The sequence below is a fragment of the Haliotis rubra genome, unplaced genomic scaffold (assembly GCF_003918875.1).
Source record: "Haliotis rubra isolate DU_JTF1 unplaced genomic scaffold, ASM391887v1 Scf618, whole genome shotgun sequence".
Lineage (NCBI taxonomy): Eukaryota > Metazoa > Mollusca > Gastropoda > Lepetellida > Haliotidae > Haliotis > Haliotis rubra.
Genome location: NW_025767322.1, coordinates 88,598 through 104,248, shown reverse-complemented (window position 1 = coordinate 104,248; position 15,651 = coordinate 88,598). Strand labels below are relative to the sequence as shown.

General features: G+C 39.4%; 1 protein-coding gene across 1 annotated transcript in view; it reads right to left on the bottom strand.

Annotated features, from left to right (window-relative positions):
* Positions 1 to 3,728: 3,728 nt before the first annotated feature.
* The window catches only part of LOC124256091 (polyadenylate-binding protein 4-like), a gene marked incomplete at its 5' end in the record, with an annotated part of 27,066 nt that continues 15,143 nt past the window's right edge, over positions 3,729 to 15,651 (bottom strand). The window contains 4 exon segments of the mRNA XM_046690022.1: positions 3,729 to 4,560; positions 4,927 to 5,148; positions 5,669 to 5,952; positions 15,434 to 15,596. Of these exon segments, the coding sequence (XP_046545978.1) occupies positions 4,486 to 4,560; positions 4,927 to 5,148; positions 5,669 to 5,952; positions 15,434 to 15,596 (744 nt within the window).

Here is a 15,651-nt window from a genome sequence, read left to right as displayed (position 1 = left end):
AGGTTCTATACCAGTAATTGTAAATGGAAGACACTAGTTGATAACAGACTATGGGTAGCCAACCCTGAATACATAAGAAATAATATTATCCCCAACATAAGAAATACCTTCTGGAAAGAGGTAATTATCGCATATGACACACATTTTAACAAACAATACAAGGCACTAAAGGCAACAGATTTCCTAAAGCAATCTCTTTGGTATAATACCCTATTCAAAGTGGGTAACGAAACGGGGTTTTTTTAAAAGTGGTACAATGCAGGGATACACTTTGTTTATGATTTGATTAACCCAAATACAGGTGAATTCTATACACATGATGAACTGCAGGAGGTTTTTAATATCAAGATAAATATCCTTAGATATCAAAGCATGAAATCAACCATTAAAACATGTATGAAGAGATATCATATTGTACACTTAGACCCCTTACCTACCTCTCCAATAATGCCTTTCAATATATCAAAACTTATCAACAACGGCAAGGGTACTAGGTACTTTTATCTGTCTCTTCTAGAACCAACCTACGAAAAATCATATGTACACGAAAAGTGGGAGAGTCTTTTTGAAAGAAAATATGATAGTGAAATGATAAAAAATATATACATGATGAGAAACAGATGTACTAGAAGTAGTAACCTAAAATGGTTACAGATGAAAATGCTATATAATATTATACCTACAAGTAAGTATTAACATAGAATTGGTATTAAAGAATTTGCTTTGTGCACCTTTCGTTCAAAGGAACCAGAAACAATTGTTCACCTTTTAGTGAAGCTATGTAAAAGAAATATGGAGTGATTTAACCAGATGGCTTAAAACTGTAGCAGAAGGTAATATTGAATTTAACTCTGAAAATATCTTACTTGGATTTAAAGGAAGGAATAATAACTCATTAAATGCCATATGTCTTGTTGTTAAACAAGTCATATACTCCCAAAAGGTAAAAGAAGCAATCCCAAATTTCAAGCACGTACAAAGGGAGATAAGCAGATACTATGAAGCAACAAAATATAGTGCCCTTTCAACATGTACACTTGACAAGTTTATACATTCTGGTCATCATTACATAATCTACTAAGAGAACCTAATATTGTTTAACTCATATTTAGGATGTGCAGCATTCTGACTCACCCCCCAAAAATGTCTAAAGTATTCCAAGTTATACAAGAGTATATAATCTTCTGAACCTATCAAGTTAAGAGAATTGAATATGTAAATCATGTCATATATGTCAATATTAGTATTCATTGATACAAGCAACACAATTATGATGTTTATTAAGTAATGTCACATGTAATCATGGCATCTATGTAAACAATCCCTTTCATTGCAGCAAGTTATACAATCTGGGTAAGATCTGTAGATATCAAGCTATAATTAATACAAGGAAGCATGTTACTTCTATTTATGGCGTATATACCTGTATCAATAGCCATTGATATTTATCCTCTCGACAATGTTATATATACAACATACATGTTTAGCATGAAGTGGAAATCGATGCTTATATTTTTTGACAATGTGGGATAACGTTGAACTCATAACATGTTTAACATGAGGTGGAAGTTGAAGTTTGTGCCTTTGACACTTATATGGAGAAGATGTTATAATGTAATGAAATTGAAGATTGTACTTCCGACAATGTATTGAGAATATTATTTATATATGTATATATATAAGCATTATATATAATACATGTAAAACATGAAGTGGAAATAAAAATGTATAAACAAGAAAAAATTGTGTCCATGGACACGGATGCCCCCGCTGACATTCATAAGACATAAAAAGATCAATAATTGAACAAAATTCACGAACAAGTTCAATAAACATCTATGCAACTATGACATGCACACCTTTCAAGTCTCAATGAAACACATGTATAAGCTTAATCAATTCTGTTGAGCAGTTTTGGTGGAGAAGTGGATAGACTTAATCCCCTATTTCACTATCATCAGAGAGAAATTCAGGAAAATTTATCTAAGTTCAAAATTCTCTAAACATACAAAAAATTATAAAATACGAAAACAAAATATGAGATGCACACCTTTAGAGTCTCTATAAAAGACATATGTAAGCTAAATGAGTTTTGTGCAGTGTTTTTTTAGGAGAAGTGGATAAAGTACACCCCCTGTTGTATGGGACAAACTGGACGAATAGAACCAATTCAAGTTCAAACATCTGTAGAAGTGACAAAATTAAGAAACTGGATGAACAAGGTATGAGACGCACACCTTTAGAGTCCCAATGAAACACACATAGAAGGCCAATTCTGTTGAGCAGCTTTTGTGGAGAAGTTGATAGACTTCATCCCCTATAACACTATATTCAGAGAGAAATTCAACAAAATTTATGCAAGTTTAAACGGCATTAAAATTGGAAAAATAAATAAAATACAAAATCAAAATATGAGATGCACACCTTTAGAGTCCCTATAAAGCACATGTGTAATCTAAATGAATTCCATAAAGTAGTTTTTGAGGAGAAGTGGATAACGTACACCCCCTGTTGTATGGGATGAACTGGATGAATAGAACCAAATTCAACTAAGTTCAAACATCTGTAGAAGTGACAAAATTAAGAAATTGCATAAAAAAGTATGAAATGCACACCTTTAGAGTCCCTACAAAAGACATGTAGCAGTTCATTCAATTCTGTTGAGCAGTTTTTGTAGAGAAGTGGATAGACTTCATCCCCTATTACACTATCATCATAGAGAAATTCAGCAAAATGTACCTAAGTTCAAATGTCTCTAAACTTACAAAAAAAAACAATAAAATATAAAAACAAAATATGAGATGCACACCATTAGAGTCCCAAGAAAGACCATGTATAAGTTCATTGAATTCCACAGAGCGGTTATGGTGGAGAAGTGGACAGAATACATTCCCTGTTTCGTACGAACGGACGGACACCGCCATATATGGCGGGGGCATAAAAACCAAATAAATAAAAAAATAAGAAAAGCAAGATTTATGGATGTGGGGTAGGAGAGTTTGGATGATGATTTTAAGGGGGGTTCCACCCATTTTGAGCTGGGGGTGTCAGCAAATTTGTACACACATACTGGGGGTGGGGGTGTTTCAGCAATTTTGTACATAAAATTATGTCTAAAATTACACTTAGAAATTATGGGAAGGGGAGGAGGGGCCACTGATTTTGTACATGACATGCTTGGGGGTAATTTATTTTGTACATAAATTTTAGGGGGGGTCGTTCACATTGTACATGCTTCTCCATAAAAATCATCATCACCCCCTAGCCATAAATTATGAACGGTCCCTTGATTCCTCCAAAACGTCACATATGAAACCATTCAAAGCCACAAAACTTAAATCATTTGGTAAAATATTTGGCAGTTTGGGTGCCACTTATAAAGACACTTCCACTTGTAAAATGTTACATGAAACCAACAGAAATAAAAGTATATTTGGCACTTTCAGAGGCTCCGAGCATATTTTGTTGTTATGGAAATAAGGGCAGATAATTGAAAGGGAGCTAAGTCTGGACGGCCCCAATAGTGCAGAACCCGAACCATATCGCAATAATCGTATCGCGAGATACTGTATGGGATATGCCGGTTTACCGGTAATATTGCACAGCCTTATTGGTTAACTATTTGAATGCATTTGTGGGTAAAACATGGCATATTGAGAAGCCTTTTTAAGAAACTTTTTAAGAAAGTTTGATGACAGCATGTTCAGTGTACCCAAGCTCATTTTTTGTGTGGTTTCCAATCCAAAAAGGATCATATCAAAGGGACAGCGAAGAGATGGCTCCACAAATCTACATTTGTTGTTGCCTACCCACATTTAAGAATGGAAAACTGCACCAAAGTGGACAAAATACTTGACTTAGCCCTCTACTCCTTGAGGAGCATAGGGCCTCAACAGTTGTCCTCCACACTTGTTGGTCAGTGGCTATGTTCTTGGTAGCCTCCCAGGTTAAACTGGTTTCCCTCAGTTCCTTTTCCAGGCTTCGTCTCCAGGTCTGTTTTGGACCTCCTCTTTTCCTCTTGCCTTGTGGGTTCGTCAAGCGCTACATTTATCACAGAAAATTGAACACACTGCAAATCGTAGAAATGACAGTTGCATCCCTCCTCTCTCTCTCTCTCCCCGTGTAATTGTTTACATCATATGTGTGCCAAATAACAACCCTGGAGTGATGCAACTCACTGTCTCAAGTGGTCTGTCTCAGTCCCTGAACCACATTATTTTCCCATATTGCCTGGCCCTCCATGCAATGCTAAAGCCCTAATTCACAGCAAAAGTAGATTTCCTCAGGATCTTAATTTCTCCATCTCACTGGGGCTCCTTTTCTGCACCATCAAAAGGACAGACAAAACCATGCAAGACAAATTTTGCTTGCACAAACAGCTGCAATTTACAATCCAGCTTCTTTTCAGCTAAATTGTCTTTTGTCCAGATGTTCCCTGTCTAGCTTGACAGTGCAGAAATGACAAATGGAGGAAGTGATGAGAGATCACTTGTCGCCCTTGGACATGGCAGCGGCTTCTTTGGCCTGGTGGGCTTGCAATACAGCAACAGCCTCATCAACCTGGGGACAAAACAACATACTGATTAGCATCTCTAACATTAGAGAAAACACTCATTGACAGCATCAACCTATTCTATATCAGAAACAATCTATAGCCAAAATATTTTGAAAGCCGTTTTCATTCTCAGTGCTTTGCCAAGTATGATCTATCAAGACAGGAAATTACAAACATATCAATCCGATACTGCATCCAGTTTTACAGAAAATTCACTCAAAAAGGATTACAAGACAATAAATCTGAAAAATACTTTACTCAAAAGGTAAACCCCCAATTCTGTTTATAATGTCTGGTGGATATTGCAACAGTCTTGCAATTGCAGGTGTTTAGTAGTACACATACAGAGATATTTTCTTTGCTCCACCTACCTTTGCCTTGAGAGACTCGTTTGACTCCAACATATGAAGAAGTTCTGAGTTGTCGATCTCTAGCAACATGCCAGTGATTTTTCCAGCAAGCTCGGGGTACATCCTCTGGATCAGAGGGAACAGCCTCCCTCCTAGCATCTGCTTCTGTTCCTGTGGTGGTGCAGCAGCCAACATGGAGGCTGTCAGAGGCTCCTGCCCTGGGATGACAACCGACTGCTGGGGCTGTAACAGGAGGAATGAAGACCTGTTAGCAACTTATCTTCCCGTAACTTCAAAACAGTATTGTAGCTTCACAAGTTGACATGCCTAAACTTCCATCTTGAAAGATTGTTTAGTTCATACATTAGTTCTATTGCATCACACAGAAGACATAACATAAAAACTGGTGGTTGACTAGATGTTGGGATATAAACCATAGTATTACAACATCCAACTACAACATTTCAACAGAAAGATGTCTCGAAAACATCTGAGCCATTTTTCAGTCAAGTGTAACGCAGAAAGCTCTACTGAACTATGTTTCAGACACTTGAAGACATGTAGGTCAAATATTACTACTAAAAGCAGCGATGTGGCTCTAACAAATCAAATTATCACTAAGATAACAAACCTTACATTTGAACCCAATTGAGGTTCTGATTGACTGAAATCACTCTAAAAGCCTAGAAGTATAGTCTTTAAAATTGAAGGATGCCTACTCTTGTGCAATAGAAAATGAAGACAAGCTGAAATTTAAAGCTACCTGCTGCATGACCTGTGACTGTGGTACAGCTGTTGGGGGATTACGCATCTGGGTGTTGAACTTGAATCCCTGTCTGGTGGGGGCGTTCGGCAACGCTGGAGCAGCAGCTGTTGGTCGGTTGCCCATACTGGGGCCCATCGCAGCCATGCGAGCATTGGGATTGGTTGGCACTGCACCAGACTGTCCAGTGATTGGCCGGGCATTGACACCTGCACGGACAGCTGGCTGACCAGCTCGTGGGGCACTGGTGCGCATCTGGCCACTGGCAGGCATGCCTTGGAAACCTGCAAACAGCAACAGGTCAGTTTTTGCAGGGTAGTTAATTTACAGCACTTCTTTAAATGTTTCATAACAGCTGGAGACTACTTCCATGTAACCAAAACTATAGCAAAGTTCAGAAGTGACTCATTAGAATTCCTGTGAACAGTCTTATAACTTGTTACACAAGCAAGTGTACAATGTTCAATAACAGGTTTAGCTACATCATTTAAAACTGGATCAACTAATGTTTAGTCTAACAAATACTTCTGTACATTCAGCACATACCCAATTTCTTGGAGACGAAAAATGTAATTTTTCAAGTAAAATTGATATTTTAAAATACTTATCCTGACTCATGATCTTTTGCTTATCTCCCTTTCCCTTGCGAATGGTAGTGGAACATGTTTCGTTGGGTTCTCGTGGTGACACGGCTTTGCCATTCCAGAATTCTATAACAACGAGCGGATCTACTTTTGTTCACCTTTAATGCATACATCTCCATCTTGGTACACGCTAGGCATCATGGGATCCCGGGACCAGTCATTGTATAAACCTAAGGGGAGCAATCATAATACAATCTAACATCATAACATCCCTCTTTCTTTAAAAAAAACATGTATAAGGTCCATGAATATTCAGACAAAGTAACCACCCCTAGAGGTTATTAAAGTTCCATTTCTTTAAACCCTTTCAGCATTACTCAAATAAGATGAACATAATTCTTGCCACTCAAGCATATATATCAATGGAAACTATCTGCATAACACTACTTAGTATCAATTACTTAATATAATGCTAAATCATAAATGTAATACTGAAAATTGTGCGCAACATGCACCAATACCTGGTTCTCAATTCTAGCTTTAATCCATTTCCTGTGACCCGGAGGCTGGAATCTCACAACATCACCCTTGTAAAGTGACGGCAGTTCTCTGGTATTCCTGTTGTAGAATGACATCTGAACAGCTTTTTTCTCAATAAGCCTCTGTTTCACTTTGTGCTGTATTTCTGGTTTCAAAAGTTGTTTGGACATTGGTAACTGAGTTCTGGTACGTCTACTGAAAAGACGCTGTACTGGTGATGAACCCATTTTCTCGTTTAGAATATTTCGTAACTCAAGGAGAGCTAGAAATGGATCCGTCTTAGCCTCATGCGATTTCTGTAGCAATGTCTTTGCGATCTTGACTGTACTTTCAGCTTTGCCATTGGATTGGGCATATCTTGGAGAGCTAGTATTGTGTTCGAATCCGTACGCTGATGCAAAGTCTGAAAAACTTTGAGAATTGAATGGAGGACCATTGTCAGTTATCACCACCTGTGGGGCTCCATGACGGGCAAAGTGGGCCTTGAGCTTGGTGATGATTTCGTTTCCTGCTTTACCATCCAGGCGATCGATTTCAAAGAAATCAGAGTAGAAATCAACCGTAATGAGATAGTCTCTCTTGTCACATTCAAACAAGTCACAAGCTACATATTGCCATGGCAGCTCTGGAATCTGATGACTTATCATTGGCTCCTTGCACTGATTACTCTGTATGCTATTGCACACACTGCATTTTGCCACGTAGTCTTCCATGTCCCTGTACATGTTAGGCCAATATACTGTCTCACGTGCTCGTCTAACACAGCTCTGTATACCTGTGTGACTCAAGTGCAATCTGTTCATAATCATTTGTCTTGAAGCTGTAGGCACAACAATTCTGTCTATTTTGAACACTAGTCCATTTTGCACAGATAATTCTTCTCTGAAGTTGAAGAATGGTCTCAAATTCACTGGAACTCTGTGCAGTTCTTCAGGCCATCCTTGCTGAATTACTTTCATCAGGTGACATAGGTTGTCATCAGCCTTTGTTGCTACTTGTAGCTGTTGCAGTCTTTCACTTGATACAGCAATGTTTTCCGTCATGTCTATGATTTGTAGCTCTCTCACAAATGAAGTTTGGAAGATTTCTTCTCTTTCAGCATCCTTCTCTCGTCTCGTTACAAAGGCTCTACTGAGTGTGTCTGCAACATACATCTCCTTCCCTTTTTTGTACACAACTTTGTACTCATACTTCTGCGTTCGTAGAAGCATCCTCTGTAGACGTTTTGGCGCAGATAGCAAGCTCTTCTTATGTATTGTCACAAGAGGCTAGTGATCAGTCTCAACAATCACATTTCGTCCATAAACATATCTCTCGAACTTCTCTAATCCAAACACCATTGCCAACATCTCTTTCTCTATCTGGGCGTAACCCTTTTCTGTACTGGTCAATGCCCGCGACGCATACTGAACTGGCTGTCCATCTTGGAGCAAGCAGGCTCCTAACCCACTTTCAGATGCATCACACTGAAGTGTTGTTGTTTGGCAATCCATATCGAAGTACCTTAGGACTGGAGGACTTGACAAGATCTTCTTGATCTCATTGAAAGCCTGTCCATGCACCTCTTCATCCCAGCGAAAGTTGATATCCTTCTTTACTAACTCACGCAACGGCGCAGATACTTCTGAAAGATTTGGAGCAAATTTCTGAAGGTAACCAACCATTCCCATCAAGCGCTGTACTCCACTTTTGTCTTCTGGTGAGGGCATCTTCTCAATGGCATCGATTTTACTCAGATCAGCCTTCAAACCATCCTTAGATATCACATGACCTAGGTAACTGACCTGTGTCTGCTTCAACTCAACCTTCGCTTTATTCAGTTTCAGACCTTTCTCTCTGCATAGTAGAAGCAGATTTTCAAGATTCTTATCATGATCAATGGAAGCATCCTCGGGTGTCTTGTCTTTGCCCCATACAAGCAAATCATCATGTGCAGCAAAAACACTATTCAGCCCTTTCAAAGCATTGTCCATCCTCCATTGAAATTCTTCTGGGGCTGGGGAGATGCCAAATGGCATTCTGAGCCATCTGTATTTTCCGAAGGGCGTTTCAAATGTAGTCAGGTAACTACTGTCTTGGTCGAGGCAGACGTGCCAAAATTCATTCTTGGCATCTAGGTGAGTGAAATAATAGGCTCCTTGTAACTCAGGCAGAATATCATCTATGGTTGTAATCGGGTATTCATTCCGTTTCAGTGCCTTATTTAATGGTTTTGGGTCAATGCAGAGCCTTACAGCTCCCGAGGTCTTCATCGCCACTGCTAAACTGCTGATCCAGTCTGTTGGTGTGTCGACTGGTGTTATAATTCCTAGCTTCATAAGCCTATCCAGTTCATCTTTCACCTTGGTCTTCACAGTGAGAGGCCATTTTCTGCATGGTAACTTGACGGGTGTCACTGTGCTATCTGTCACTAAATGCAGTTCACCTTCAAGCTGACCTTCACCTTTGAAGACGTCCTCATATTGCTTCAACAGCTCCTGTTCTGGATCAGTCTTAACATCCACTTTAGCAATGTTCTCCTTATTCACTGTAATCAGACGCATGTGTTGGACTGCCCTGACTCCCAGAATAGACTTACAGTCCTGGTTAACAATCACAAATCTCACTTTATAGCTTTCATCAGTCTTTGAGTTTGTCACAGTGAAAATCTTCTGACCCATTGTCTGTATTTCTGTCTTGTTGTATATCACTAGACTTTTCTGTGTCTTCTCTGTGTTCCTAAGTGCTGTATCCTTTGTAATAGCAACATAGTCTCTACTGGACATAACATTAAAGTACTGTCGGAAATGCTAGAAAAATGCTTTTTAGCCTTAATACTTTGATAAAGGTGATAAATGTACTATGTTGTCAATATATCAACTCGCCTATAGTGTACCTAATTTTTATTTCAATCGATTTAACATTCCCATGTATTTAAAGAGCAGTTTACAGGAGAGAATATGGTACCAAAGCAACAACTTAAGATTTTTTCAGAGTTCAACAACAGAAATCTGAAATAGTCTTTACATTTATGCTAATAATACAGTTGGTGTAAAAATATGAATCAACGTTTTTCTTTAACAAATAAATGTTGAATGTTTGTGTTGCTTTACTTAATTATCGTTTCTTTATTGAAGAAATATTAATATAAATGTTAAGTCTTGATAAAAAAGTGTCCCGTCATGCATGCACATCTTTATCACAGCGTCCACTATGGCCAACTATTTGCAGTCAATTGTTGCAAAGGTTTATAAGTTTTTTGTGCTTGAAAAAGACAGAGGTAAACCTTTCATTAGTTTAGAAAGGGTTTATTACAGAACTTGTAGAGCTGTTGGTATGTCTTACCAACAAGTTTACAATATTGTACACAAATCAGACAAGACAGAGACCGCCTCAAAAGCAAAACCGGACGTGAAAAACCATCCATGACAACTTTGACAAGGGAGTACTTAGACAGGCGGTCTACAAACTTTATGAGAAGAATAATATATATATTCTAAAGAAGCTACACCAGTGACTTCGTTAAATCTTTGGCCAATGTTCACAACTAGAATAAAGTGACCGAATTACATCCATATTTTTGCGGTGAAATATACTGTTGACAGGCAAAACATTTATTAAAACGTTGCACATTATTTTCTACAACCAATCGATAAGATAACACAAGTGATAGGAATCTTTCCAATGTACAGTAATTCGTATGTTTATTTCAAAACAAACACACATACACAAATGATCCCTTACATAACCAATACGTATACTATACGTACACATATTCAACATTTTGAAGAAAACATCTATTGAGATGATCCCTTCCCCCGAGCGTGTGCTCAGGTGTCAATTTCACCTGTCGATACCATGCATGCTGATGACGTAGCACAGGCAGTTAATGTTTGTATCAAATAACGTCCCACTACCCGTTATTTTTCTAAGTTTTTGGTATTTTCATCAGTAAAAACACATTTTAGGGCATGTCTCAAAATTTATTCCCTCGGTCTACATTAGGTAGATGTTTCTTAAAGTGATATTTGTTATTTATGTAACTGTAATACCTCTGATTTTTAAATATAAGTCAAAAAGCATTTTTCTAGCATTTACGACGGTACTTTAGTTGTCGCACCACTGTTCAACTGGAAATTCATCACATGACCTTCCACATTCATGTTTGCACATATGGTTTTCATAAAATCTTTATCAGTGTTCACAGCTAGGACATAGTCATTGTCATTTTCATCACAGCTATCATCTTCATTTTCCACCAAATGAACTGGTTGAGATTTTCTAAATCTACACATGGAAGCAAAGTGATGTCTTTTCTTGCAGATGCTACATGTTTTCCCATATGCTGGGCAATCTTTTGGCGGACAATCTGTTCCACAATACTTGCAAACTTTCGTTTTCTTTCCTTTCTTTTGAAATCTTCGGTTCTTTTCAGGTCTCTTAAGTTTGTTCTTTCTAGCTACAGCATGTACCTCATCATGACTTGATGTAGCATTCATAGCTTTGGTTTGGTATTGACTTGCTTCATATGCTCTACAGATATCAATACAATTTGCTAGAGTGAGGTTTCTGACTTCTAGTAGTTTACTTCTGAGTGCTTCATCTTTGACACCTGCAACAATCTGATCTTTCAGTAATCTGGCTTCTATCTCTCCATAATTACACGATCTGATTAGCTTTCCAAGATGTGTAACATAAGTGTCAATGTTTTCACTTGGCTGTTGGTGTCTCTTATGGAATACATAAGCTTCGTAAGTCTCATTGACCTCTCCAAGACAGAATTCTTCAAACTTCTGTAACACTACATCAATGTTATTTCTTTCTACATCATTGGCAAACGACAGACCATCATATATGTCAAGAGCATCACCGCCTGTACACGTCAACAGGGTAGCAGTTCTGAACCTCGTATCTTCATCAGTCAGTCGTGTTACAATCTCATAATTGTCCCACATCCTACGGAATTTCCTCCAATACGTAGCCAGACTACCTTTCAGCTCGAGTTTCGCTGGTAAGGGAACGTTTATGCGTCTTCCCGCAGCAGCCTGATTACCCTGGACTGGCACTTCTGGTTGCTCATTGCCCCCATCATGGCCATGTGCTTCGCCTTGTTCAACCACGTGACCGTTTTCAGCCATCGTTATCACGCTAATGACGCTCACTGACAGCTCAATTGATCACATTGTCGGCAAAAATGCGACCCTACTCACTTCTGACACCATGTTTCGTTGGGTTCTCGTGGTGACATGGCTTTGCCATTCCAGAATTCTATAACAACGAGCGGATCTACTTTCGTTCACCTTTAATGCATACATCTCCATCTTGGTACACGCTAGGCATCATGGGATCCCAGGACCAGTCATTGTATAAACCTAAGGGGAGCAATCATAATACAATCTAACATCGTAACAGAACACTTGAAGCCCTTGAAGTTCCCGAAGCGGACATAAAAATACACTCACCCACGAGTTACCTCCCTTTTGCCCTTTCCCACGCAAACAGTCATGGGACCAGCCTTACTTGTCACTCTCTCCTGATTTTTCTGCCCATGCACTTGGATCTGCTGTGAAATCCTAAGTGTTTCCAGCAGGGCAGGTTAGGATGGCTTCTCGTCATGTGTCAGGATAAGTATAAAAATATCAATTTTGCTTATAGAATCCGACGGATTGGTGGTGGGTCAAGCCACTTCATGGATTCATCAGCTGTCCTTAGATACATCCTGTATCCCCCCATGGGAACTGCGAAATGGCATTTCCGTGATCCTATTCTTCCAACTTCCTTTATAACTCGGGAGGACCACTTTCTTGTCTTACTTCCATCTCAGACAAGTTGAATTATCTTGATTCATGTGGCTTAAGACATACTAGTATCTTCTTTTTACTAGATATCTATAACAACCCATAGATTATGATAAGATCTTTGTCATAAATGAGTTGCGACCCCTTCACGTACAGGTAAGATCTTTACCCGTACAGCATCTTTAATCACTCATGCTAGTCTGTCCTAGACTGCGTGCATGGACTTTCAAACTAATACTTTTCCTTAGTAAAAGTTATCAACAAGTCAACGTGATAAAGGGTGAGATTTTCCAACTCAGCGCCTTTGAGGAACCGTTAGTTGCTGTGCTACAACGAGAGGCCCAAATTCGTGAATGCCTGAGACGTCTTCGGTGGCTATGTCTCGGAGGTAGTGGTTGGCAAACACCATGTCCGACTTCCAAAAGCAGCCCTCCATAATTGCTGACATAGAGCAATTCCCGTGCAGAGCTAGTGTTGATGCTTGTGCTCTGACTTCGTGTGAGTTGGAAGCTCTTGGAGGTTCTAGTCCTGCTGCTTTGTAGGCTCTCAATATGACGGCTCTCATCCAGAACGATATCGTCCATTCTTGAGACTTCTGCTGATGTCTCTGTGGATAATGGGATAAAAAGGCTCTTGAATTTTCGTCTCCTTGTCTCAAGTCTTTTGAAGATATATCTTCAGGGCTCTAACCGGGCACAAGAATAGGTCCTCTATATTCTCTGGTTCGAGGATTGTAGATAGCGCTGGTACGTGGAACTGTCTATCTGGCTGACCAGGTGGTTGGTCCTTGGTAATGAAGTCCCATCTAAGTCCTAGATGAACTGCAGCATGTTGCCCCGTGTCGAATCTGGTTCGACCAAAGTCAAGCGCGTGTACCTCTGATATTCAAGCTGCCGTGGCTAGCGCAAGCAGGAACAGTCTTCTGTGTCAGCAACACGAAGGTAGTCTGGTCTAGAGGTTCTTAGGCATCACTCGTAAGATGACGTAGAATTACATTCAGATCCCAGGCCGGAGCTCTGAACTTCTTTTGCTGGTCCTCCAGTTTAAAAGATCTCAGCAGAGCAAGTAATTCTGATACTTTCGTCAACTTGATGCCTGTTTTCATGGTAACCACTGTACTGATGGCAGCGAGGTACAGTCAACTCTCGTTAATCCGACACTTGTGGTTGCAGAGAAATATGTCGGATTAACGAAAATGTCGGATTAATGAAAATGTCGGATTAATGTATTTGTGTGAAAATATCAATGTTTACTAAATGTCATGATCGTCATACTGTTGCATGCATATCAGAAATGGTAGATCTAGTTATCTTCATCGTATGTAAAAATATTCACAGAAATAAAAAATACTAACAATACATACTTGTTTTCATTTATTAACATTCATAGATGGCATAACATACATATACAATCACATAAGCGAACAGTTTCATATCTATTTCATGACCACATTGGCACAAAACTCACGTTTGTTTTTACCGCATATCAGCTGCCATTATGACCCGGATGTTACAGTTTCCATACAACTAATTCCATAATAACATGTGGACGTCTAATGTACACTCAGGCGTGTATCATAACATATATAATTTCTAACTTGAAAAAATCTTTGATGGTCATTAACATCAAACACATCTAAGTGGTGTGTCAGCAAAAGTGATGACTTCTTGTTGTGTTGTCTGGGGTTTGTCTTTCTTCAAAAGGAGATTTCTTTCTTGATCAATGGCGTAACTTCTACAAGGGGTCGCTTAGCAGGTGGTGTACTCGTGTCCAATATCTTGTGATGAAAACTCATGTCGGTTGTATCATAAACATTTTATACAGCTCGCTCCACTGTTATTTCTTGATTAAATCGTCTCAATTAATTATCCTGTGTTCCTAATTAACAACTTTGATGTTCACTGACGCCGCCGCTGTCAAGCAGCCAGTAAGGCACACGCTAATTATCACTCACGTGTGATTGTTTGTATACGGTCGGATATACGGTCGGATCATCCGACCGGCTGTGTTGATTGTCGGATTAACGAATGTTTTTACACTGTATTTACAATAATCAGCTGCTAGATTGGTGTGTCGGAGTCGGAATGCGAGAATGTCGGATTAACGAGAGAGTAATTATCACTGTTTTAAATGGTTCCCTAATTTTTTGTCGGATTAACGTGATTGTCGGATTAATGAGTGTCGGATTAACGAGAGCTGACTGTATGTAGATAATGTCGAACCTTTCAGATGTCTAGTCTGTCTAAGATAACACAGGTATTCCGCCACTTAAGGATGAGTAACTTTCATAGCAATGAAGCCTTTCCACCTTGAAGTCTCAAACTTCAGCCACTTGTCATCATACATGTTACGATTACAGATACAATTCGATTCTGTGTTGTGATAATTCTTATTCCCAGCAATTGAAGATCTTGTTTGATTCTAACTCCAACTTCATCGGGTTCACTAGCTATCCTAGTTGCGTGAGCAACTTAATTGTGAAATTCAGCTGCTGTCTGAGTTGATCGGCACTTTGAAGAACCTGTATGCTGTCGTCAAGATAACCGGGCACTGCGTAGACCTCGATGCTGCAGATAGGTGCTGATACGCTTGGTTATTCGTATGAAAAGGGAGAGAGTGACAAGTAAGGCTGGCCACATGACTGTTTGCGCGGGAAAGGGCAAAAGGGAGGTAACTCGTGGGTGAGTGTAGTTTTACGTCCGCTTCGGGAACTTCAAGGGATTCAAGAGTTCCACTACCATTCGCAAGGGAAAGGGAGATAAGCAAAAGATCATGAGTCAGGATAAGAAAAAAAAAAGACTTCTGAAATACTCCTACAAGCTTTTAACAACAGAAGGGTCAACTGGCTAAACATTTCAACTCACCAGCAGTTGGCTGCGTGGGTCGGACTTGGGTCTGCCACCTGGGACTGGCTCTGACCTGGGGCATCTGTGTTGGTGCAAAGAATCCACGCTGGGCTTGGGGCATGGTGGGCACAAAGTAACCTCCTCCAGTTGGCTGGAACATCTGGTTAAACTGTGCGGTTTGCTGAAGAAGACAATTGCAAAAAATTTAACAAATCATTCACATTTTACTAATGTAC